General features: G+C 37.0%; 1 protein-coding gene across 5 annotated transcripts in view; it reads right to left on the minus strand.

Annotated features, from left to right (window-relative positions):
* Nucleotides 1-862: 862 nt before the first annotated feature.
* The window catches only part of LOC125228418 (plasma membrane ascorbate-dependent reductase CYBRD1-like), a 150,057-nt gene continuing 125,750 nt past the window's right edge, over nucleotides 863-25,169 (minus strand). For 4 of the 5 annotated variants that reach the window (XM_048132985.1, XM_048132989.1, XM_048132987.1 and 1 more), the window contains 4 exons: nucleotides 13,135-13,370; nucleotides 11,043-11,245; nucleotides 8,617-8,786; nucleotides 4,823-6,337 (listed from right to left, as the gene is read on the minus strand). In XM_048132985.1, coding sequence (XP_047988942.1) covers nucleotides 6,175-6,337; nucleotides 8,617-8,786; nucleotides 11,043-11,245; nucleotides 13,135-13,370 — 772 coding nt within the window. In that variant the 3' untranslated portion in view covers nucleotides 4,823-6,174. Of the gene's footprint in view, nucleotides 3,778-4,822; nucleotides 6,338-8,616; nucleotides 8,787-11,042; nucleotides 11,246-13,134; nucleotides 13,371-25,169 lie in introns of those variants that run through there. The other variant, XM_048132986.1, reaches the window with a different exon arrangement.

Raw genomic sequence — 25,169 nt, forward strand, 5'->3', positions numbered from 1 at the left:
AGATTGTATTGTTAGTTTTCTTGCGCAACTTTAATTATTATATGACACTATCTAATCTTTATTGAAATGGTCTAATTTACCTTATTATGAAATAAAGACAATGTTCTATCATCTTTGATTTTTTTATTTATTAAGATTTTTTACCTTACGCGGTGTCTTTCGTATAAACAAAGACATATGTAACTCCCCATAGACAGATAAAGTCTAAGAAAAAAACGTACCTCAAAACCATAAAGAAAAAGGTACTGTTACTAAGATGGCGATTTTGGCGATACACCTTTGGGGAACGCTCAGCTAGATGGCGTTAATAAAAATATTTGACATTTTAACACATATCAAGCTAAGAATGTGAGCCAAATTGTCAAAACTGAGGTTCAAAAGTTTAATGCCTGTGTACACATTTACTTTGACAGTAACTCTCTATAATGTACACTAACAACTATGGACTGTAATTGTCTGAAAATAAACAATTTTTATTTTATTTTATTTATAATACTCGTTCCTCTTTGGTATAAAACTACACCACGAATCGATATTGCAACTTGTTTGTAGGTATTAGCTACCTACCTTTAGCTACTTACCTAGATACTTACTCAGCTTTCCATTTGGTCCAAACACCTTGTAGATTGTCGAATACACGGACATTTTTATGATGATAGGAGTTAATATTCTGGTCGTGTTATCCATACGTGAAGTTATCTCAACCCCATCATTAAAAAGATGTCAAACGAGACACTACAGCCCAATATCAACCTTCGCGCATTACACTAAAGTCCACGATAGGTGTGGCGTTCAGAGGGTTAGTTAAGTTTTATCTTGAACAGGATATGTGGGACTAGGGAAGAATAATAAAAACAACATGTTAATACAAGTATTTAATGTACCATACGATTGCCGTATAAATATTTCAAAATGTAAAACAGTGATAAAATTCATAGTAACCAATATAACTGTCGCCAACGCAACTAAGCGAAATAATTGTTATCAATTACTCAATAGTAACATAATGCAATATTTCAAATCAATCTAGACTACGCAACTTATGGGAACACTTTCAAACTATTATAATTCTACTTTTACATTAATAAGCAGGTACTGCATTTAATTCTCTTGGTGCGTTAATATAGAAACCAATGATTCAAAAATCTATTTCAACTGCAGCTTTTGCGTTTTATATTAAAAGGGTGCATAACATAAACTGTACAAATGGGATGCTATAACAATATCAAAATTTGGCCCCAATATTACAAAGGGATCCACAAAAACTGGAATATTTAAAATTTGTAAATACGTCTTTATCCAAGCAAAAAACGATCGCAAATCCTGTAATATAATACAAGAGGACCTACTTATGAATGCAGTCTTTGTACGGATTGTATATTTTCAGAAAGAACGTCAAAAGCCCATCAAATGCTTCATTGGAATGCAAATTTACAAAATGGAATATAGATAAAACTTTATCTAAGTAATAGATAAATTACTCAATTTCTACAAAAGGAAAGAATATGTACCCTCCGTAAATACCTTGAGCATTATCCTACATTATTGATAAACACGCTACACGTAGGTATTATGTGAATAGCACATTAATAATTGATTAACAAATTATATTACCGCACATTACCACTTTACAACAAATTTGGCAACTTGGATGAACACTTATACATAATGTTCTACCACAAACAGCTGAATGCGACCCCGACGGAGTCTCGCTCGCATCAAGTATACACTTATCTGTACCTTAAAGTTACACAATGTAATAAATAAACATCACATAAAATACTGGATAGCCAATCTCCGTGGTAGGATGGATCAATAAATATTTACCCCCTTATTCATAAACGTACACTAAAGTTACCAAGCCGATATAGTTCGTTTGTCCCTTTCTGTCACACCAATACGTCGGAAAGGGACAAACGAACTTTATATTTTTGATAACTTTAGTGAACGTTTATGAATCAGAGGGTTAGACTGTAAACTTTCACTACGAAACTACAACTATCGAACACTCGCACATTACATTAATTAGAATAAAATTTATATACAATTACATCTAAGATAACCTAACTATTCGTCATAAAACATACCGACATATTATTAGCATGAATTTATGAAAACCTATATGTATGTATGGCATCTAAAAACAAAATATATAATTGCATATTACACCCGGAGCTATGTCAACGCCAATCTAGTAAATATACATCGATTTCTTGTCCTTGGTTATCTACCCTTACCCTCGTTAACGTACCTACATACTATATGTTCTAATAATTAAGATAATTATTTACCACAGAACAGCGAGTACAAGGAAGTTAATCAAGTTTTAAATTGTCAAATCTTTGACTTTTTATAGTTACATTGCATTCCTTTCCATTTTAATTTCAATTTAACTGCGGTCCTTACGATTAAACTACGCATCTTAAAATAGTTATGGGATATATTGTGTAAATAATATTCAAAGAAATGATCTAATTCCAATATCAGTCGAATTAATTTTGCCTAAGACGGAATAACTCACAATAAAGGTAGATTTTCACAATAGAACAACGCACAACCGCCGAACAAGTGGTGTCACCAACCGAGATAGAATTTGTAAACCTAAAGTTAACAAATTGAGCTAAACGATATAATTTTCAGGGTTTAATTTTCGAAGTATAACGGTAATCTCAAAATCGAAAACCTTCTAGAGATATTGCTTAAAATAAGTTTGTTCCATTTTGAAGTTACAAAGAGGAGAGGGCTTCTAAAGATTTTGAAGGACTGATATTTTAAAGTCGAATGAGCGGAGTCTTGAAGCCTTGAATTAATCTAACTTACACGATGTACCTCCGCCAACCCTACTGCTTACCCTTTCGGTTATCACTAATACAGAGTACGGTGTTACCTCATTAAGCATAACATCAAACTTACAAAATGTTTAAAAAATTGCAATTAGAAAACTTCGTTTGGAGACAAATTGGAGTTTGCATGTGAAACATCGATGTATAAACAAACGTTGCTCAGAACTACATGAACGTTATAAAAATTTACTCGTAGCTTTTGCAATCTCTTAATATTATTGCTAATGCATTCTAAAGAACTTGCCTCACGAATGTTTACCAACTTAGTTCAAATATTAGCGCAAATTAGATAGTAAACTACAAGATCGCAAAAGCTACGAATTACTAAATCATAAAGACAGGAATCTAAGTAACAAAAACCAATAGTTTCTATAAAAAATTATGCGTTTAAGCGAGATCTCAGCCACATAATGGTTCTTACAAAACCATAGATAGGTATTTTCTTCTCAATGAAATTTTCTAACAGGCGTAGTGCAAAAAGAGTTGCCTTCGTATTGTTACGGAAACGTACGAACGTGTCATGCTATTTCAGTCAGTCTCAGTACAAGATGGATTGACATTGACTGAACTGGCATGACAAATACGAACGTTTCCGAAGGAAACCCTTTTCGCACTACATCTGTACATTTCATTACGAAATGTGGACATAGACCTAAAGATCTCGTTGATATCAACACGCTTATTTCTACAAAAACTACCAGCTTTTATCATTCACATGTCTCAAAACAAACCCGGCTACAAACTCAGGTTTGTCGCCAAACGTCTGGATGGCTGCGCGGGCGCTTAGCTCGGATGGTGTGCCGCGACCTTGCGTAGGCGGTACCCGCCGGTGCCGCGCACGGTGTAGAGTACCACGATGGCAACGGCTACGATGGAGACGCCGATGGCATTCATCACGATCGACTCTTCGGACATTGTCGCGTAGACCGGGGCCCTGGGGATGTACCACGTGCCCCGAGGTTAGTGGGCTGTACATTGAGGGCCGCTTGCGCGGGTAGACAATACTTTGAGTTAGCCGTTTGTACAGTACAATTAAACTGAGTTACTAGTGTAGCCCTAAAAGGGATACAAGTCTCATGCAGTTCTGGTTTAGCACAAGCTTTGCTAGCCCGCCAGGTATAAAAAGGCATGAGTTATGTTGAACTTACACTATTTGACACAACTATTTCATCCTGCAGGTACAAATGGCTAGCTCCAAGTTACTTAGTTAACCCTTGAAAGCGCTGGCCCTTAGAAGATATAGACGTGCTAAATTGGATTTAATTGTGGGGACATAATGAGACAACAGGCGGTTTAGCACAACTTGCGCTCTCGCGCGCGAGTTCATACTTCAATTTGCGCTAGATGTTTGGACTCGCGCGTGACAACGCAAGATATGCTAGTCCGCCTGAGAAATACACTTCAAGTAAAAAATCTCAGTGTTTGTGCCATTTTATGTGCCATATTTCGGACGTAGCACGTCTATACTATAAAATGTCTATGGTTAGTACTATATATATACATAAACCCGTTTCTCTAATCAAAATTTCTAGAATTTGTTATCATAGGGGACTTTTTTAAACTTTTCATAGCTTTTTTCAGGGTATCGTTTCATACCAGGTTAACACTGTACAAACTTACAGGTAATGTTACTCTTAAAGCTCGGCCACACATGCACGTTTTGAGAGCGTAGCGTTATCGGAGCGCAATGATAGCGGTGCGCCGGACGCTGGCGGTTGCGCTAAGCGGACGCCGGCGGGAAGTAACGACCGTGGATTGCGCGCTCTGCTAACGCTAAGCTATCAAAACGCTTTGTGTGGCGGACGCTTTAATGTTAAATATTAAGTGCAAAATGCTTTGAAGATATATCAGGCAACGAGCACTTAATAAACTAAATAGACAACATGCATTTAATATTAATGAAAACAGGCCGTGCAAGAAATACTATACATGGGGATCTATAATACAAGCAAGCATACAAGATTAAATAAAACATGATCTTATGTAGTATGTTTAATCATATAATCTGTAGATTTATTTGTAAACAATGTCTAAATTACGTTTTAATAATTAAACCTAAACAATACAGTACTTTGGTCTGATACAGACCAAAATAAATGTAAATAAAACTAGATTTTTTACAATAGAGCCTCCTTAATACGTATAAGTTTTTTTTTAAATATACCTCTAGAAAAATATAATTCTCATATAATATACTGAAATCTGGCGTGAGATTCTGATCTGTAACTTTACACATATAGATAAGTGTATATCAGTCGTAAGAATATAAAATACCAAAGTAATAATTATGTAGACTTTACGTAAATTAGGTTACTTATACCTATTTTTAAATGTAAATGCTACTATATAAAAATATATCAATTCCTGGACTTTTCCACGCAACACTTCGAAAATGCGTGTTTATGATAAACCTACTTAACGATGTTAACCACACGTTCGTTCTGGTATTTCTAAATTTAGATTTTATATTGTCCATGGCATAACAGTAATAAAACGTTAGTCAACAATCGAATCTATGGAATGGATTATAAGTTTTTTATTGGTTCGTTATAGAGGTTAACGCATTCTTGGATATCAAAAACAGAATCTGTTGATTAATCATTGATGATTGGAACAATATGCACATGCAACGATATTTTTGTAAATCGATATTCGATATCGAAAGTCAAATAATTCAGTTTTGAATACTAGATAATGAATAGCTATCTTCATGTACATACTTAACATTTGTTTATAAACGTTTTTAACAAATCAATATTGCAATAACTAATCTTAACCTCATTGATCTATCCGTCAGGAAGGCACATGTTAAGTTAATCATTTACAATTGTAGTCCTGTAACGTAAGAAATACTAATACGGAATTTCGCACATATTTACTCTACATCATCGGCAATGATAGCAATAAAGAAATAGACGACGATTCCACGTATCGGCATGCTCACAATCTTGGCCGCCACTTCTTTTATATTTGAATAAAACTGACAAAATGGCGATTTCATCGTGAGCCACTGTATTTAGGCCTATTATTGCCAATGGTGTAGGTATAGGCTCGCGCGGTCACACATAACACAGCGCGCGTTGTAAGCGGACTTGTCTGAATATGTTGTTTTATTCCAAATTGTTGTTTTGATTTCTTTTGTGTCATTCAATACTTATTAGAAGTTTACAGTTGCAAAATATAGGCTTAAAAGTTACCATGTGCAGAATACGCTCGCAATCTGCTCCGACCAGCGCACCGCCATGATTCCGCTCCGCTAACGCTGCGCTCTCACAACGCGCATGTGTGGCCGAGCTTTAAATCGTCTAAAACTAAATTAAATTCTCTAAATCTACAAATCAACCGACGCTCTTATGAGCCCGTCTCTCGTCTCTGGCGCTCTGAACTTGTCCCTCGACGCGATATACATGACGGTGGCCAGGATCGCGATGAGAGCTGCCCCGACGGCGTTCATGATGATCCCCTCGTCTGGCATGCTGCTGTACCGTTCCGCGCTGGAATACGCACACAGGCTACACTACACATAAGCGGTGGACATGCGGCTACGTGCAACATTCACTAATGAAGATGATATTGAAGCCTAGAAGATGTGTACGGACGTCCCAAAAACCGCTGTTCAAGCGGAATTTCGATCCTGTGCGATCACCCGCCCGTTATCGAATAAGGATGGTTTACTGTCACGCTGAGCGGCCGCGCGGAGCGATCCGCACCGGACTAGGTATTACAACATGTATCAAGTTCAGGGAGCGTTTTAGAGTAAAGCGGACCGGCCCGCGCGGACGTCTACATCAACTTCATACCTACAAATTGGTCGTGCGGATCGCTCCGCGCGGTTGGTCCGCGTGAAATTCAAGCCAGCCTTATTCCCGATAAACGTTTATTATTGATAAACGTTTACTAAAGTTAATAAGCCCCTAATAACCGTTTGTCCCGTTCCATCTATATTTGATGAAAAGGGACAGACGATTTCCATCGGCTTGTCAACTTTAGTAAACGTTTATGAATAAGGTGTCCTCTGGTGTCTAACCCAGACATCGCTCAGGATCGAGACAAATTGGCATAGACGGGCCGATCGGTTAGGCCAGTCAATTAAAACTAAAAACTGAAGGTTGTAGTAAGACATTTACGGAATTGATTTTGTCGACAGAGAAGTCGAAAGTTGTGTTTTATTTGACTTCTACGTATATCACATTACATCGAGAAAGATGGAGTAAGCAACCGAGATGTGATAAGTTGGTTTTACTAGCTAAGTGCTTACGTGCTGAGACTCACCTTCTAGGCTTTAATATTCTAAGTGAAGTCGTGTGAACAATCACGTTGCTTTAAGGTGTTGAAAATGAGTATCTAATTCTTCTTTAAAGAGCTGCATAAAATCTTGCAGGCGTAAAAATACTTTCATGTTATGGTTACTAAACATCGTGATCGTTAAATTGCAACGGATATTTTAAAAGCAAAAGTTATGTCATTGCAAAAAATGTAATAACAAAAGACAATCAGATCATAACGGCATTTTATACGGCATAACATTGTTATACAGTGTGTATTTTTGTGTATCTCGCAAATCGCTGTTGAGGTCACGAAAATATTTGGAAAAGTGCTATGCATATTGTGAGGATGTGAATATCGCATTATTAGAAACGATGCACGATAAAATATCATAATGTGCTGTTTTGTTACTTTTTCAGTCAAAGAAATGTTATAAAAGAATGAAATAAATATGTGGAAATGCTTAATTAGAGGTAAATTCACTAAATATAGGTAATAAAGTGATAGATAGCTGGCATCTATAGTTATTTGTTATACAAGGGGGCAAAATTGTATTTTAACGCCGAGTGTGGAATTGAAAAACGAGCAAGTGAAAGGATTCTATAGTTGAACCACGAGCGAAGCGAGTGGTTCGATAATAGAATCCTGAACTTGCGAGTTTTTTAACACACGAGAAGTAAAATACATTTGCACCCGAGTGTAACACAAAACTTTTCCCCTCACTGTAGCGAGGAAACAACAACGCAAAAAATGCGTTTATCACTGCTTCTAGTAGTTCCACAGGTGGTAAATCATCTTTATTACTAGATTCACCTACTTTTATCAATTTTAATGCAGTTAATTTGACTTTATTCAAGGTCAAATTACTTTACCCACTAGTGGATAAAATGCGTTTTTACCCGTTGGTATTAAAGGACAAAACACGTGTTTCCGAGCTAGTGAGGGGAAAAATACTTTTCAACATACCGACATTAATTGAAAATGTTTTGCTCGGTAGATGTGTCTAAATCATTTATCATAACGGCACACTATCAGCAACGCAACTTGAAATATATTTAGCTTTTTAGCATTAGAAAGAACTGCATAAGTAAGAATTAAGCTTTATAATTTCTTTGAAAATATCACCGCCAAAAGGTCCCGATTTGGAACATCAAGTTCACTTCAACGAAGTTCTTACTAATCCTAAAAAATCGTTATACCAAAGTAACTGGCAACGACTTTCATAGCCCCGCCTGTGCACGATTAAGGGCCAGTTGCATCAACCACATTTGACAGACACATCATCGTCACGCAGCAGACGTCTATGGAACTTCCCATACATAAAATTTAACGAACGCTTTAACGGTGACAGACGGTTTGATGCAACCGGTTTAAGTCAAATTCATCGAAGTTTGACGTTTAGATAGCATTAGCACTCGCGAGGCTGTGAAGATCACTGTCAAATCACCTTGGTATCATTCTATACTTATATATCTTTCTAATATGCAATCTAAAGGAATCAACGTACGTAATAGTGAAGAGAGCTTTCTCAGTGAGTCCGGTGAGGCAGGCGCAGACGCCAAGCACGAAGGTCAGGATCCCGAAGGCGGCGTGGACTGGCACGAGGGAGGCACGGAACCCGGCGGTGCCCTTGTTGCAGATCAGGAGGAGGAGGAAGCTGAAGAAACCGACGGCGTACTGGAATTTGAGGTAAGATTTATTAAATACCTTTCAAATATATATATTTATTTGGAGATCTAACAGCTATGACATAAGTAGATACGGGAAGCCAATTACAGGAACTCACTGGTAGTGACAATTTATATAAAATAGGTACTAAGGTTGCGCGCTATCGCAACCACAAGTGAACAAAACTGTCGTACATATCAAATTATACACTAACATAATAAGGCACTGAAATATAAAATGAGATCAAACTGTCGTACATATCAACTTTATACACTAACATAAACACAACTTATACAATAATAAAATGAGATCACAAAAGTAAGTATTAAATATGCAGTAGGAAGGCAACGACACAAAGTATTTCTACACTAATTTACGCCTCACGTTTGGTATTTTACAGTTGAATGTCAGTTACTTTAGATGATTCATTTAGTTTGCGACTTGCTCGTGGTATGAAACTATTTTGCTATATGAATATCTATTTCTCAGAATGACCCTTTTCAGAATGAGACTTTTCTCCCAACCGCCTACGGAGTACAATACTATAACCCTCCGCCTCGTGTAGTGTCATGTAAAACTGAGATCAGTTATGTACGTATTGTTTCTGGTTGAAGTTGACGTGGTTTGGCTCAGCTAAATAATTCCTCTATCTCTAAGTAATAACAATTTGCCTACATACTTCGTTATAAGTAGGTATTATGTTATGTCATCAGGACTATTATGCACAAATAGAAGATGCCTGAATATTTTTTTTTAAAATAGCAGCATTTTGATACTTTTCACAATACCTTTTTATAAATTATAATTCCTAATGAAGCATGAAGTATAAATAATAGTGACACAGGAAATCACTGCTCGTCTGTGCTAGCCAAAGCCACAAGAACTAGTTCTAAATAATGGCGGCATGTAACTTTTTTTTTGCTTCATTTGCACCTTCCAAAGGAAGCAAATAACACATGAATTGCGAATGAATCTATGTCTCCAGGCAGGCAATTATGGTCGCGCGATAAATGATAAAACATCTGGCCGTCCCTATCGCACTTAGTTACTAATAGTGCGATAGGGACGACCTGATATTTTATCGTCTATCGCGCGACCATGCTACCTGTGCAGGCTGCTTATGTAATTGAAGAGATAATGAACTCTTATCACGCGATGTTAAACAAATTCACAAATACATATTGTCACTACTTTTAAAAAATCTCGTATCTTCGTCTGTCAATGAAAAGAAAATTGTAGTAAGTATGTATGGAATGCATATAAACTTACTGCGTTTTAACTTTGAGAAGCAGCGTGAGATACGAGATTTTTTAAAAGTAGTGACGATATGTGGACACGTACAGTCGGCAGTCTAATGACCTATTTCGACGCCGGCGATATAATTACCAGACTCAATTGGCTACGCTCGTGACGAGAGAAACTGAACTAAACTAAACTACTAAACCACTCGCACGAACGCGACATGTATAGAAGCTTAACTACGTGTAACTACATATAAGTTGCGTCCTGAACAGCTCCATAAGCCCGCTTAACGGCTTAAAGCAAAGATGCTATGTTTCCACAGTTTTCTTTTCACACACGTTAAATCACAGAAGAACCTACGCTTTAAAGATTAAGGATGTTTTTGCAATGATCGGTGCATCCGAGTGCAAGTAGGGAGATGATGTTAAGTACTCTTCGGCACGGGAAAGTTGATAATAGCTAAATTGTGTCTGCATAACTGTGCGTCACATTCAAGTACGGGAGTTAGGATATTGAGGGTGAATGTTTACCTACTGACAGTAAATGATTTTGATGTTTCTTTGGACAACGTTGTCACCTTATCGGTAGCTATTCTGATGGTTTAATATGGCATCATTTGGTACCTGTCCTGTGTGGTTTCGGAATCTTTATTGAGGCTACCTATGTACCTACTTTATAGAACATCTAATCTGTAACCGTGGACAAGGGTCAGTTGATCCAGTTGAGCAACGTCACTCAGTATTCAACTGAAATTTCCGATACGATGCAATTTTGTGAACGCAAACAACCCTAAATCGCTTTAGGAATGTACCTGTATTCCAAACAGTCCCATGGCAGTGAGGCCGATTCAGCTATGCAGCGAGTAGAAGTTGTTGATTCCCTTCTTGTTGTGGTAGTCCAGGACAGCCAGGAATCCAATGACGATGCAGAGGAACGCGAGCGCATGGAAGATCGCGTGTAGCAGCTTTGGCATAATATACCACACAGCTGAACAGCTTTTAAATACAGTTATAAGGAATGTACCTGTATTCCAAACAGTCCCATGGCAGTAAGGCCGATCCAGCTATGCAGCGAGTAGAAGTTGTTGATGCCCTTCTTGTTGTGGTAGTCCAGGACAGCCAGGAAGCCGATGACGATGCAGGGGAACGCCAGAGCGTGGAAGATCGCGTGCAGCAGCTTCACGTAGATGCGGCGGAAGCATCGGCAGATGCGGTACAGCAGGACGGCTGGAAATAATAAAAACCTAAGTAAATAAAATGATCGATTTCTCATGTGGAAAAGACTTCTTATAAACATTTGTGTCATGTCTCGCTTATGGAGTAAGTAGCTCTCATTTTACTCGTACAAGATGATAGCAGATGAAGATATGCTTATATTCGGTTCGATAAATTGATTAAATGTTAGGTATGTATGAAGCATAGAGTTAACAACCCAACATCTTGAAAATGGATTAATGCTAGCTTATGTAACGATTTAGGAAACCTACGGAAATAAAATTACTCCATGCAGAGTTCATTTACTCGCTTAGTCATCAGTGGAGAATTATTCTTCTTAATTTCACTTGATCAGAATCATAGAAATTCACTTCACTTTCTAGTTGAAACTACTCTTGGAACATAAACAATTTATGTGTTCCATCTGATGCTTACTCGCCACCCACTACTTTTCTCCAAAATGATTCCAAAATGATGAAATGATTGTTGATATCTCCATGTCGGTAGCTTTGAACGTCTAAACTTGAGATTATCTACGTCTTCTATCATAATCATAACCATAAAATTTACCGTAATGTAGTGCCGTTTGCTATAAACGTTGATTGGTACTATTATGTAGCCACCTAAGTTTTGCATGAGGTATCCTATTATATAATGTAAAACAATAAATGTCCTCATGAATGAGTTGCATAAGATTTAATTAACCCTATTTATCTCTAAGAGTGCCAAGAAATTATGAAAACCAAAGGTCAGAATCAAAATGATTGACTTATTTTTGTTTAACACAGCTTCAATGTCAGCCTCGTCAAAATTTGAATTAATCAATCATTGTCGGCTCCATACATTACAGTCGTGAAGTTTAGTGGCAACTTATGGACAAACTTACTGTTCAAAAGCCACCGACTGACAAAGTGATTACTTGGAATAACCTTAGTGGGCGGTGAAGTAAAATGAAATAGATTAGCACATCCACATAGGCACAGGCGTGATTATATATGTATGTATGTATTTAGGTATTTATGAAACTACTTACACTTCGATGTCCCGTGTTTAATGCACTAATCGCTACTTTAGACGTGAAAGTTTTCCAGCCGTTTTACCCTTGTTACACGACTGTTGCTCAAAGATTCATTATTCAGTCAAATTTGGTAGTGACTAACACTACTGAGAAGAAAATTGAATATACATGATATACACTTAACTTTCCAATAGAGTAGGTAGATCAAATGGAAGCTTTGCTGGTTAGCCTCCCGGTCTCGATCTATATCTATTTCCCGCCAGTTAACAATGACAGGCTGGCAATGACGTTAATCAAAAGATCCGATCTGGATAATCGCATAAAACTGGCATATAGATCTGAAGATTGGCCACATCCAGATACATAAAGTAAACAAGCTTTAGATACAGCTAAATCAAATAACCAAGTACTAATGAGAGGTAAGAAATACTTACAGAATCCGCTGAACGTAACGAAACCAATGACCATAAGCGTGGGATGCAGGTAGAATTGCTTCTCCGGGATATCGTCTACCCAGGCGTAGCCCTCGCGATAGAACCGCGTCCAGAAGATGGTCAGCGCGGAGACGCCGATCAGCAGGATGGTAGTCAGCATGATGAAGTCAATCTTACAAATGTTTTACGTAAGAAGCAAGTATTGATGAGAAAGAAGTACTTACAGAACCCGCTGAACGTAACGAAGCCAGCGACCATAAGCGTGGGATGCAGGTTGAATTGCTTCTCCGAGATATCGTCTACCCAGGCATAGCCCTCGCGGTAGAACAGCGTCCAGAAGATAGTCAGCGCCGAGACGCCGATCAGCAAGATGGTGGTCAGCATGATGAAGTCATTCTTACAGATGATTTACATATAGAAGCAAGTATTGAAGAAAAAGAAGTACTTACAGAACCCGCTGAAGGTAACGAAGCCAGCGACCATAAGCGTGGGATGCAGGTTAAACTGCTTCTCCGGGATATCGTCTACCCAGGCGTAGCCCTCGCGATAGAACAGCGTCCAGAAGATGGTCAGCGCGGAGACGCCGATCAGCAGGATGGTGGCGAGGGTGATAACGAGTGCGTACTCGCACCACTCGCACGCGCCTCGTTCATTGTCGTCGGAGTCGTACGAACGGCTCCGTTGGCTAGAAGAGAAAAGGAAAAATCAGCAAGAGTTCCTGGAATCACTCGTCAGTTGGGTACACTTTCGGCAGGCAGAAGCACACTATAGGTATTTTCTTTTATTTTTATTGTTCGATTACTAGGTACAAGTGTTTTCTAGGTTTGCCAGACTACTGTGGAAGCCAAAATTTTGTAAATACTTAAATCACTTTTTCCTAAAATATCACTGCCTACTGTGTATTTTTAATTCTTGAGAAAGTCATAGTGTGAAAACGTATAGCGCCTAAATTTATGTGAAAAGCTAACGTGTTGCATATGGTAATAACTTAAAACAGCACAGGCTAAATATAAAAGGACGTTTCTCTAGCGTGGGTTAACATTATGCATAAGTTGTAAACTTTCGTGAAACTACGCTATAACAAAATATTGCTAATAATTGCGTACAAATTAGTCATAAGTGTACAAAAGCTTAGGTATACTTACTACATGCATTTCATTTTACTGTCGTTATCAATTTACCAATCATCAAACACACTTTTCTGGTCACTTGCACGATAAAATGTATTGTAATAACGAAACGATCCCCCCATAATTCGCAGTCCAACAAAAGATGAAATTTAATTTAAAAGTTGTTTCAAACGTAGCAAATACTTCGTTTCAAAGGCCTGGGATGCTTTTGTTCTAACGGACAACTAGCAAACTGAACATAATGAAACCCGTTTGATTGAATAGATCGAACCATTTGTGAAGCAACGTCGGATGTTCAGACGAAGGCAATGGGAACATATTACGTTGTTTCACTGGGAGCGTTAGATGTATCCGAGCGCTGGGAAGCGCGGCAGGAAACCACATCGCTGGGAGATGTCGAGGGATAAGTTTCGCAACTCGTATGCGACATCTCTGTTTGTTCAAATCTAAACTTTAACTTCATACAGAATGGTTGAATGCACATGTGTACTTTCTGTACAGATATGAGCTTACGGAAGTTTAGTCTCATTATAAATAAATGCGTTAGTAATGTAAAACGTAGGTAGATGGCCGACCGCACGAGGGTGTCAGGTGGCTTGAGATCACTGATAGTGATATAACGCCGGATGTTCGAATGAAGTCACTTATTGGAACGACAAGGTGTACTAAGACTTCGAACAAGTTTTTTTTTATGACATGACAAAGCTATTACATTGTAAATTAACAAATTACAAAAGGGTATTTATTTTCAGACGTTCAACTTTATTGCTTTGTTTAACAACATATATCTCGGATTCGCTTTGATTGGCGAGAGTTGCAAGTACTTTGCTTATCTTTCGAGTAATATCGACTCAGCGGCTTAACTTTTCTTGCGTAAACATTACTTTAGAGGAACTGTTTGTTTTCGCTCAAAGCTACGCCGGCCTAATTTCGCAGTCTGAATTTCGTACGGCTCATTGGTCACGATATTTTTTTCACGTATCCTTCTACATATTCATTGTTACCGATGTTGAGTAGCACGTTACCTGAATACGAATTAGATGAACTAGTAAGCGATTTGTGAAGTATCCTGTCTTCGCCGAACGAAAAGTTTGGAGAAATAAAACGGGAAAAGCGAAGTGAACGTTACAAGGAGCTCAAACCAAATGCCTAGAGTGATGTGATATGCATGAGGTCGATCTAAATTGTGTATCGCAACTCGCGCGTCGAATGCATCGCATCACTTCAATGGACTTCATGATTGTATTGTCCGTGAACCATTTTGCGAAACAACTGTTACTGAGCAAGATAAAATTGTATGAGTTACTTTGGGAAAACAAGGGCCGTGTTTTGAATTTAGAGGGCTCGGTTTAGTTAGGTACTCATATGTGTGTGGAAACCGATGAAATTTAATGCTTTTAATACAAGCTGTAAAAAATTACAACAAAATCGTCCCTATTAGTGATATGATGAAACTCAAAGAAGAATAATCTTGAAGGTTACTTCAGGTTATTGGAATCATTAAAAGTTCTGAATAGTTTACATAGCACTGTCTGGCGCTCCAGAAAAGGAGAAATAAAGGGAAAGAGCGAAGCACCCATTCGGGACGAGTCGCGGTTCGCTTAGTACGCCGGCGTTCCGATAATACTAATGTAAAAAGAGAAAAGGAATTTACTAAAAAGCTCACAAAATAATATTCAATGTTTACGAGACAAAAATATATATATAATATTTAAAACAAAGATACGGATGCCGTGTGGCTAGACAAAGTTTGGGGGAATCACTTCATTTTGTCACTATTTAGTAGCACCTAAATGTGAACCTAGTGTTGGTTGGTTACAAATTTTCATAGGTGCCATTTCCATACCTATATTTCGCAGGATGTCCCAGAATTTAATATTATCCCACGATTACGAATTACTGATGAAATACGAAGAATTATCAACGTCAGCACTAGGGCTTGCAATATTGGACGATTTTCAATTCCGGAACTGGTTTTCGAGATTGGACTTCAATTCCGGAATTCCGGAACTAGTTCCGGAATTAAACAATTTTTTTTGGTTTGGTTTTCTGGTGGGTTTTTGATGAAATAATACAATTTTAAATTGAAATTTATTATAAACCGACGTTTAAGACAATAACTCCGTACCTGAAAGGCATATAACACTGAAATTTTCATTTTAGTCATTTTACAGGAAAGCCCATTTTGTGTCAAAATCGGTCTTGCAAGGTATTTCGAACTACAGTTAACGATACAAACGAGGTTTTAGTGCCAGTTTTCTGATAGTGGTCAACGTTAAAGTTATTTTTTTATCCATTGACCATCGAAATAATATAAAAGTAATAATTTACTAGAATGGCATAGCGTCTTGTTCAAATAACTGTAATAAAAGAATTATTGAATTACCTTTATCAGATTCGAGTAGGGACAAAAGATATCCAAGCTAGCCCAAAAAGACAGATTTTATGATTTATTCCTAGGTACCTACATGTAGGTACACCTTAATTTTTTGTAAAAAAATAAATCATTCTTTTCGTATTCATCATTTTCCATACATTTGCTTCTCAAATCTTTTGATTTTGAGGTAAGTGGTAAATAGACTTAGATAGAGTTTAGTAAAATATGCACACGTCTTTGTGAAAAGTGTATAAAGTAACTACGACTTGCTTGTGCTTGTGCTTGTGAATGAATGTAATACCAAATACTACGATTTGCGTCTGAACTTAAGACTTTATGCCTAAAATGTTCAGTGCTATGAGAAAAGAAGTAAAATTTTGAGTTTATGCCGCTTTAATACCGATTAATTTAGATTATTACTGAAATTTAAGTTCGATCTAATAAATTGAGCATAAATAACGCTAATAAAATAATAATGTACCTAATGTTATTTATTTATATTTAATTGTCCTTCAGTATTCGAGCATAACACTCAACTCCCGGCTAGTAATTTTAAATTATCACAAAACACAATTTTCTATAACAAATATTTACTTTAAACTGATTATATATTTCACTCATTAGCTAAAACAATTGAGAGCAAAACCAGAAAGTGACAATGGTATAATATTAGCGGGTTAAAACTACACTATCTCGCTCTAACTAGCCCTGGATGCAACCCTTTGGTCATAAAATAGGCACTACCTGAATCCGAGCAGTGTCTAACTTAATGAATTTACATATCTTTTATAGACGCGGTGGTAGTTTTGTAAAATAACCAGGCTGATATTACACGTTTTCGTCCAAAAATATATCTTTTTTCAACTCCGGAATTTTCGAGATTATGTGTTTTAATTCCGGAACTATAATATCGGAAAAATTGTCCGAAATTCCGGAATTTCGAGATTCCGGAATTCCGGAATGCAAGCCCTAGTCAGCACTACAGCTCAGGAAGTTATGTACAGAACGTCATCCTCTGTAGGAGGTACAATACAGACAATGCATACTCATATTTCGTTCCACACATAACTACGAGTATTTTGAATTTAGTTGTAAACGTTATTTGCTTCGAAATAAAAGTAGGTACGTACTTATAATATCTAGTCTGTGCTTTCAACTGCGTCCAATTTTGCTTCTGGTATTTCAGAAATATGTCGTCGGCCAATTTGCACATCGGATACCAAGTGACCGCCGCTCGTGATAGGTCAGTCGTGAACATTGAGTAATTATTACTTCGTATAGAGGAGCTATAGCAAACAACGAACGTGTCACAGCCTGTAAGCTGAAGGCGGGGCGAGGGGGCGGGGTGTGAACCAATGGCCTGCTTCCGTAACGTCGCAAGCGCTACGATTTTACTCGGCGTTTACGACCTTTCGGTCGCGATGATGAGCCCTGCATAGAGTGCATAGATTAGAAGTCGTAGTATAGAAGTGACATGGGTTTACATGGGCATTTTTTTTAATTTATAACTCTCAATTAGCGTGAGTTGTTAACAAAAAACATAAATCGCTGTTAGTTTTGTAACGACAATCAAGCTTGAAATCTGTATTTAAAACTAAACTTTTTTCACGTTCTGAATTTAGATTATAGCTTAGTGTAATTTACATAATTAAATCAAAAACGATGTTTTTATTGAAATTCTATGCTTAATTATCGTTGCAAAACTGACAAACTGATAGCGATTTAACTTTTTTTAACAACTCTGCGAGTCCCAATTTTTTTAAATGCCCACATATAAAGCTGCATACGGACTGAGCGTACATGTGTACACGTAGCCGCAACTGGATATTAGTTATTTATGTGACATTTGCATAATGGTAGGCATTGAAGCATGAGTGTTGTTTTTGTTGTGTTAATCAGATAATATGTTTTAATGCCTAATTATGTATAGTCGCATACATAACTTTATATACATCCATGTATGTATGGGCGCGGGTTTATCGTCCCAGAGAAAATTTGAATTTCGCGCGTTTTTATACTCATAATTTGCTTGACCGTCTACCTACCCAAATTCATTCAGGCAGGTTAGGTACTGCACTTACATTTACATACTCACATGAAATTCGACACGCGTATTGAGAATCTGTTATAGACCGACATGTCGGAAAACTGTGCAATTCTGACAATAATAATTAAATAACCTTTTTTGCGTCGATAAATATATATAATTTAATGTATGATAGGAAACTTGAACTAACTTGCAATATTGTCACGTCTGCTTTTGTTGCATTTTTTACTCTTTGGTTTCAACGAAACATGGCCGCCGCAACATGGCGCTTCGGCATGAGTTTATATTGATACATTTTTTTAAAAGTAAGCGTGTTTAAACAAAAATGCAGTACACCTACGTATGAAAAGTCACTCCTTGGCTTTTGTTAGATTTTCCTGAGCAGTTTGTACGGTACCTCACTAAACATGACGGCATTATTTCGACGAAATATTTTTCATTGCGATACGTCAATCTACCACAGCCGTTCGGCACAGACTAAGCGCGTTTGTGCCGATCGGCTCTAAGTGTTGTTACACAAAATCAAGTTGAGGTGCCCTCTCTAGTTAACATAATTACTCAAAGGTCGTGAAAGTGGATGGAACGCGGCAGCCACCTTGCGTCAAGTATTTGTGTTGGAGAAATGTCTTTGTATTCAAATAAGCCATAAGCTGTGCAATGATGAGCAATGTCGTGGTCACTTGGTCAGACTTACTTTCGAATCGATTTGTCATTTTCTACATTTTATACGGTATATAAATCTAATCTGCATACATTGAGCTTTCAAATAGGACTTTAGATTTTAGAGCGATAATACGGGAATACCTAGTCAAGTCATGACCATTTGAAATTTCACGGGCTGTAAGCATACAGGGCAGGTTTAAGGTACCTACCTACTTAATATTGATCGTGAATATTTTGTTCGCAAAAATATCGTCGTATATCGGTACTATCGGTAGTCTAAATTGCAAGTGAAGACTAAAACCCAATACTGTAGGTAGGTGTACGGTGTAGCATATTACGAATAATTCATTACTTGATTCCAAAACCCTGAGTTCATCCTACAATTGCAACTGTAAATGTCTCAATTAGATATCTGTGTGCGCAGCCGAATGCAAAACAAACGCTCACGATAATATCTCCTTCGTAGCTATCTCTCTCTATCGCTCTTCTGCGGCGTTTCGGTGGCGTTTCGCGTCGCAGAAATGCCATTCGGCTACGGGGCGTGGTGCATAATACCCAGAAACGCGGAGCCTGTTAATATTTGTTTGCATATGCAACGAACTGAACGCTACACAGATGTATCCCATTTCATTCCATATGAACATTACAGAATTGCGGATCACAAGAGATTAGAGATGATAATAATATAAATTTTGGTTAAACTCAAATTTCAATTTCTAGTTAGTCACAATAGTTACGTATGTATTTCTTCATCAGTCTCATTTAATAAACACTGAAAACACTCTTAATTTAAATAAGCCTAGCGCCGGCATTTGTCTTCATTAAATGACGTTTGCGTTATTTTGCTGTCTCACACCTCACCGTAACGAGAAACAAACGAGTGTTGATCAATGATCCTCGAGAATACAAGTAGGTACTTAGTTGAATCTTATTTCACAAGTTTCGATTTATGAAATACTTTTGTTAGAAATCGATTATCCAACCAATATGTTTGGCATGTCAGCAAAAAAATTGTATTCGAAATGGACGATTTACACGTTTTTCTAAATCTAAGGTTACATGCCTGTTTTATTTATGAAAGCAATAAGAAAATGAAAAGTATATATGTCGCAGGGAAATGGCCAAAACAGAGATTTCATCAAATCACTAAGGGATATGATCAAATCACGCAGGATGTCAAAATGGCCAATCCATTTTATCATTTCCCTAGAAAATTTCAGTCATTTGACTAAATACCTGACTCTGTTTAGCGAAATCACAAAATCGACCAATAGACCCGCCACGTTTTGTGATTTCACTAGATTTGTTTAGGGATTTGATAAAATCCCTGAACCGCGTCAGTAAGTTGACGAAACGAGCTTATAAAGTCAACTAGTTTTATCATTTCGCTAAACAAGTTCAGTGAAAAGACAAAATGTTTTAATAAATATGCAAATAATTTAAAATGAAACTTTTTTAGCTTTATTTCTTCACTTATTCTATATTTTTTTCTTATTTATAGAAAATCAAAAACTCTTAAAAACGGATTCAATTTTACCATTTCACTAGTCTAGTTAAGGATTCAATCAAATCAAGTGACAAAGAAGGGTCTAATAAATCTAATTGGGTATATTAGTTTCTTGGTTTTGTCATTTCACGAAACCAGTTCAGACATTTGATCAAATCACCAGTTGAGACTTTATCATTTCCCTAAATTTGTTTAGGGAAATGTTAAAACTAGCAGACTTTTTGAATTCGTTTCGTCAACTCACTGTCGTGGTTCAGGGATTTTATCAAATCCCTAAACAAATCTAGTGAAATGACAAAACGTGGCATGTCTATTGGCCGATTTTGTGATCGCACTAAACAGGGTCAGGGATTTAGTCAAACGACTGAAATATTCTAGAGAAATGATGAAATGGATTCGCCATTTTGACATCCTGCGTGATTTGATCAAATCTCTTGGAGATTTGACCAAATCTCTGTTTTGGCCATTTCCCTGCGACATATATATTTATACATAGGTATAAATAAGTTATTGTTTTGCTGCATGCACTAATTCCCGAACCCAGTGTACCGATTCTTCCTAACATATTCTAAAGATAATTTGTATCTTCAAAGATGGTTCAAAGTACTGTCATTTTGAAGGAAGTCATAAAGCTACGCAGACTAAAGTATTAACAGTTAAATATTCTTGGACTAGCTAGTATTATGTAGACTATTTCTTTTGTTGGAACTTTCAATGTAATTAAAATAGTGGCCGGATTACAAGTAATTTAAAACGTGTTAAGAATACTTAGTTCCTTCACATACTCTAAACATGCTCCACCGAGGAAACAGCCAATCATTAAAACCACATTGGCAGACCGTTCTCAGATAAACCGATTAATCTGACTCGATTCTGACCGCGAAACAAGCAACCGATACTATGCTACAAACTCATGATCCTGGATAGATAAGTACCTTGGTAGATGTCGTGTACAGAAAAATCGACACTTACACGAGTGTGCCTGAACAATATGTAATTTGACACGATTTAGAACAACTCATACGTTCTATTTTATCTACCATACCTTGGTCTCATATTCGTTGAAATTAAGTATGTCAAGTTAAACAAATTATATCGACCATTTCATAATATTATGTCAATTTTCACGCTCAGGTTAATTTAAATGCACTCAAGCGGTCGCAACCAAAACTAATGTAACAATTTATTGGATTGTATAACAGAACAGTTGTGTTAACAGTACCGTGACTTATGATTACGAATACTATCCGGAAATAGAAATGGTATAAACGACCCTAAACATGATAAAACTAAAGATAATCATAACGTTGTAGCCATGTTGGGCAAACCTTGAGAAATTGTTACATGTCAGTAAAAGCACATTTTGAAACTCGACTCTACGGGCATTTTCGTAACAAGCATTGAGAAAAGAACGATAAACCCCAGAATTACTTTCTCCAGCTATTCAGAGTTCAGACAAGATTCACACATGCTTTGTATGCGGTTTTAAAGCAATTTGGACCACTTTGGCAATAGACAGGTTTACACATTTAATTGCACGTGTTCTTCTTTATGGCCTCAGCGTTTTCTTACAGTGTACAGGCATAGCCAAATTGACAATCGTTGGCGCAGTCTGGCTTTGTCACGTCACTACAGAAGAGCGATAGGGATAGCTATCTACGAAGTATAAGCGATTGTGAAGGTGGCTAGGTACCTACCCAGAGAATGCAGTCTGCTGCGCCAGAGTGGAGAAATGTAGTAGGACAAGCCGTAGTTAAAGGGAAGGGGAGTCGCGGTCAACGACCCGTCCGACCATGGTACTGGTGGCCTACTTTGAGCGATGGTCGAACGATCACTTTACCATAACTGGTATTCACAGCATCAAATTTTATGCATCAGTTTAACCATAATAACAGTGCAGCGGTGAAAGATGCTTATAACCGAAATTGATGATGGGAATCGTTTAATTATAAAAATAATAAGTTTAGTCGCTTCCCGTAGTTTTTTGCCAACAAGAAACAATGAAAATGAAAGAAACCTATTACTCGTCGAGACATTTACTTACAAAATACCCAAATACAATCTTGTTTTTACGCAAGATATAAGGATACGAGATAATTAAAGATTCGAGTATTCTAATGACTATGACCACTTCTGGTGTCAATCATCAAATTTCTGATATATTCCTATTACATTATCACCTAACTAAATGAATATTGTATGTAAAGGTTCAGCGCCAAGAGTGATCCAATTAGGAACACGTATACTTAAGTCAAATTAAAGTAGATTGCTCGATTAGTCCTGAACAAACACATTACAAACATTGCAAGTTAAATTAAAGCCAACGAAAAGATACAAGATCTTCAACAAACGCTGATTCCCAGTGGTTCCCTTAATCCTTTGCAAGAAGCTTTAAGAATTGTGTAACGATGTTGCCAAGACCCCTTAAATTAACCACATTCGTTTGGTAACTTCTTGGAACTTGCTTCCCCTTCGTCTAGAGCCTCCGAGTAATTAACCACGAACTAATAAGGACTTAACTAAGAAAGAGCGCTTTCAACTTAGCACTTTGTTATGGAAGTAATAAGGGCATTGCATCGCTTTAGTTCAATAATGCCGCTGGCTAATTGAAAGCGGAGTAAAAAGTACAAGATTTGCAGTTTCAATGTATTTTGCTGAAGTGAAAGGGCCGAAAGGAAAGGCGGAGCTAGGAACTACTTATTGGCGGTACATTTCTGCAAGAATGCGGTTTATGTCTGTTCAATTTCTGAAATCTTAACATTTATGAACAGTTCAGTAAAACGAGAATTTACTTTACTAATTTCGTAACTATTTTATAATTTATCATTTGAGTAGCTAAGGAATGTTTTGTGCTGCATATGTAGGTAGGTATGGCAATGCTGTTTGCACATATGATAGCCTACATCCCGCGAAGGTCGGGATTACAATACCAAAAAACATTATATTTAATTAAAGATATGAACATTATTTTGAGATAAAAGATGCAGTGCTTAGAAAAATAAAACAAGCCTAGAAAGATAACACAATCATTAAATTTAGGCTAGTTGAGAGTATTTTTGACATTATCATATCACATTAGGTTCTCTGTGCATAAATAGTAGTATTAGAAGAGGAAATTATTAGAACCGATCCAAAACCTTATAAAACAACAACATAAATCTGTCTCTATTATTATTCCAGGAATTATTAGTGGGAGAGGAACAATAGCGATACGTTTGCTATGACTCGAAGGATTGGTTTCTCGGCAGGTTGCCTAAACCTGCAGTGTAAACAATTTCTCTTAGTATTTCCAAAGAGGATCGAGTATTATAGAGAGTTACTGTCGAAGTAAAATGTGTCATCACAGTGCATAGACTGCCATCTCTTGACACAGGCTTAAAACTTTTGAACCTCAAGCGCCATCTAGCTGAGCGTACCCCAAAGGTGTAACGCCATCTAGGCCACCGTACCTTTGTATGGTACTAAGGCACGTTTTTTCTTAGACTTTATCTGTCTATACGGAGTTATATATGTATTTGGTATTTCACACACAAGTTGCTAGGACACCATATTAAGGATATTAAGGAGTGGATGTGAAATAAAAGAAGGCATGCGATGTCTCTCCTTGCGATGTACAAAACCTGATGTACACACGAGAAAGCTAAGCCACGGTGAAACTTAGAAAAGTACACGATCCACTTTTAAAGCAACACATTCACATAAAGCTAATTGATATGAATGTACAGACTCCTCTTAAGAGGATAGAGGACGATTGCTTCTTTATACAAACGAAGTCATTTTTTTCCTCTCTGAATATTGGCATCATAGACAAAATTTGATATATGTGCCAATGATGCACGTGCCAATATTGATACCTGAGCAAGCGAAAGATTCCAATATTGAACCGCGAGCGTAGCGAGTTGAGCGTTGCGAGGGTATCAAGACACGAAGGTTAAACAAACTTTGCCACCGAGTGAAACACAAAATTTTTCACCACACCAACACGAACAAAATACTGACTAAAACATCAAAATAAACGAAATCCATCAATTTATTCAATATTTATGATTCAAAACCATCATTTATAGGTAAATTCTACCAGCCAGCTTAAGACATCAAGTTAAAATTTGTATGAAATTACTTTGCACTCTTGTGGATAAAATGCAATTTTACTATCTGTTTTCGAATAGCAAAATAAGCCTTTAACAGTTGGTGTGGCAAAAACTAAATTATCAAACAAGTTTCCTTTCGTCTAAATGTTGCCGAAACGTGAGAGGTACCACATTTATAATCTAGTAAAAGCGGACTAATTCTGTTTCTATAATTTATTGGACCAATTATAAAGTACTATATTCACACACGAACTCCTTTGTCTCGTAAGAAACTATTGGATTGGACAAACAGAATTAAACGCTTTAATAAGGAAATGCTCCAGAAAAACTACATACCAAATACAGTTACGAAACGACCACTGTTCGCTGGTCTGTCATTTAAATAGGCTCAGTCACATACAATTTATAGCAAAGTCTGACTGGACAAAACTTAAGTATTGGACAAGCAAATACGTTATAGTGGACCGTAGCGAATTGAGCTACCAATAGGTTTTTTAAATAGTCAGTCGCATCCATTCATACGTGTACTGTAGTACTTACCTAATAGAAACATGGTAAATAAATATTTTTTTCTAGACTTACTTTGGTTCATAATTGTCGTCTCTAGTGGTAGTGGACGAGAAGCTAACTATCAAATATACAAATTTAAAATATAAATATTAAGTTACG

Source organism: Leguminivora glycinivorella, chromosome 7 (genome assembly GCF_023078275.1).
Source record: "Leguminivora glycinivorella isolate SPB_JAAS2020 chromosome 7, LegGlyc_1.1, whole genome shotgun sequence".
In the NCBI taxonomy this organism is placed as follows: Eukaryota; Metazoa; Arthropoda; class Insecta; order Lepidoptera; family Tortricidae; genus Leguminivora; species Leguminivora glycinivorella.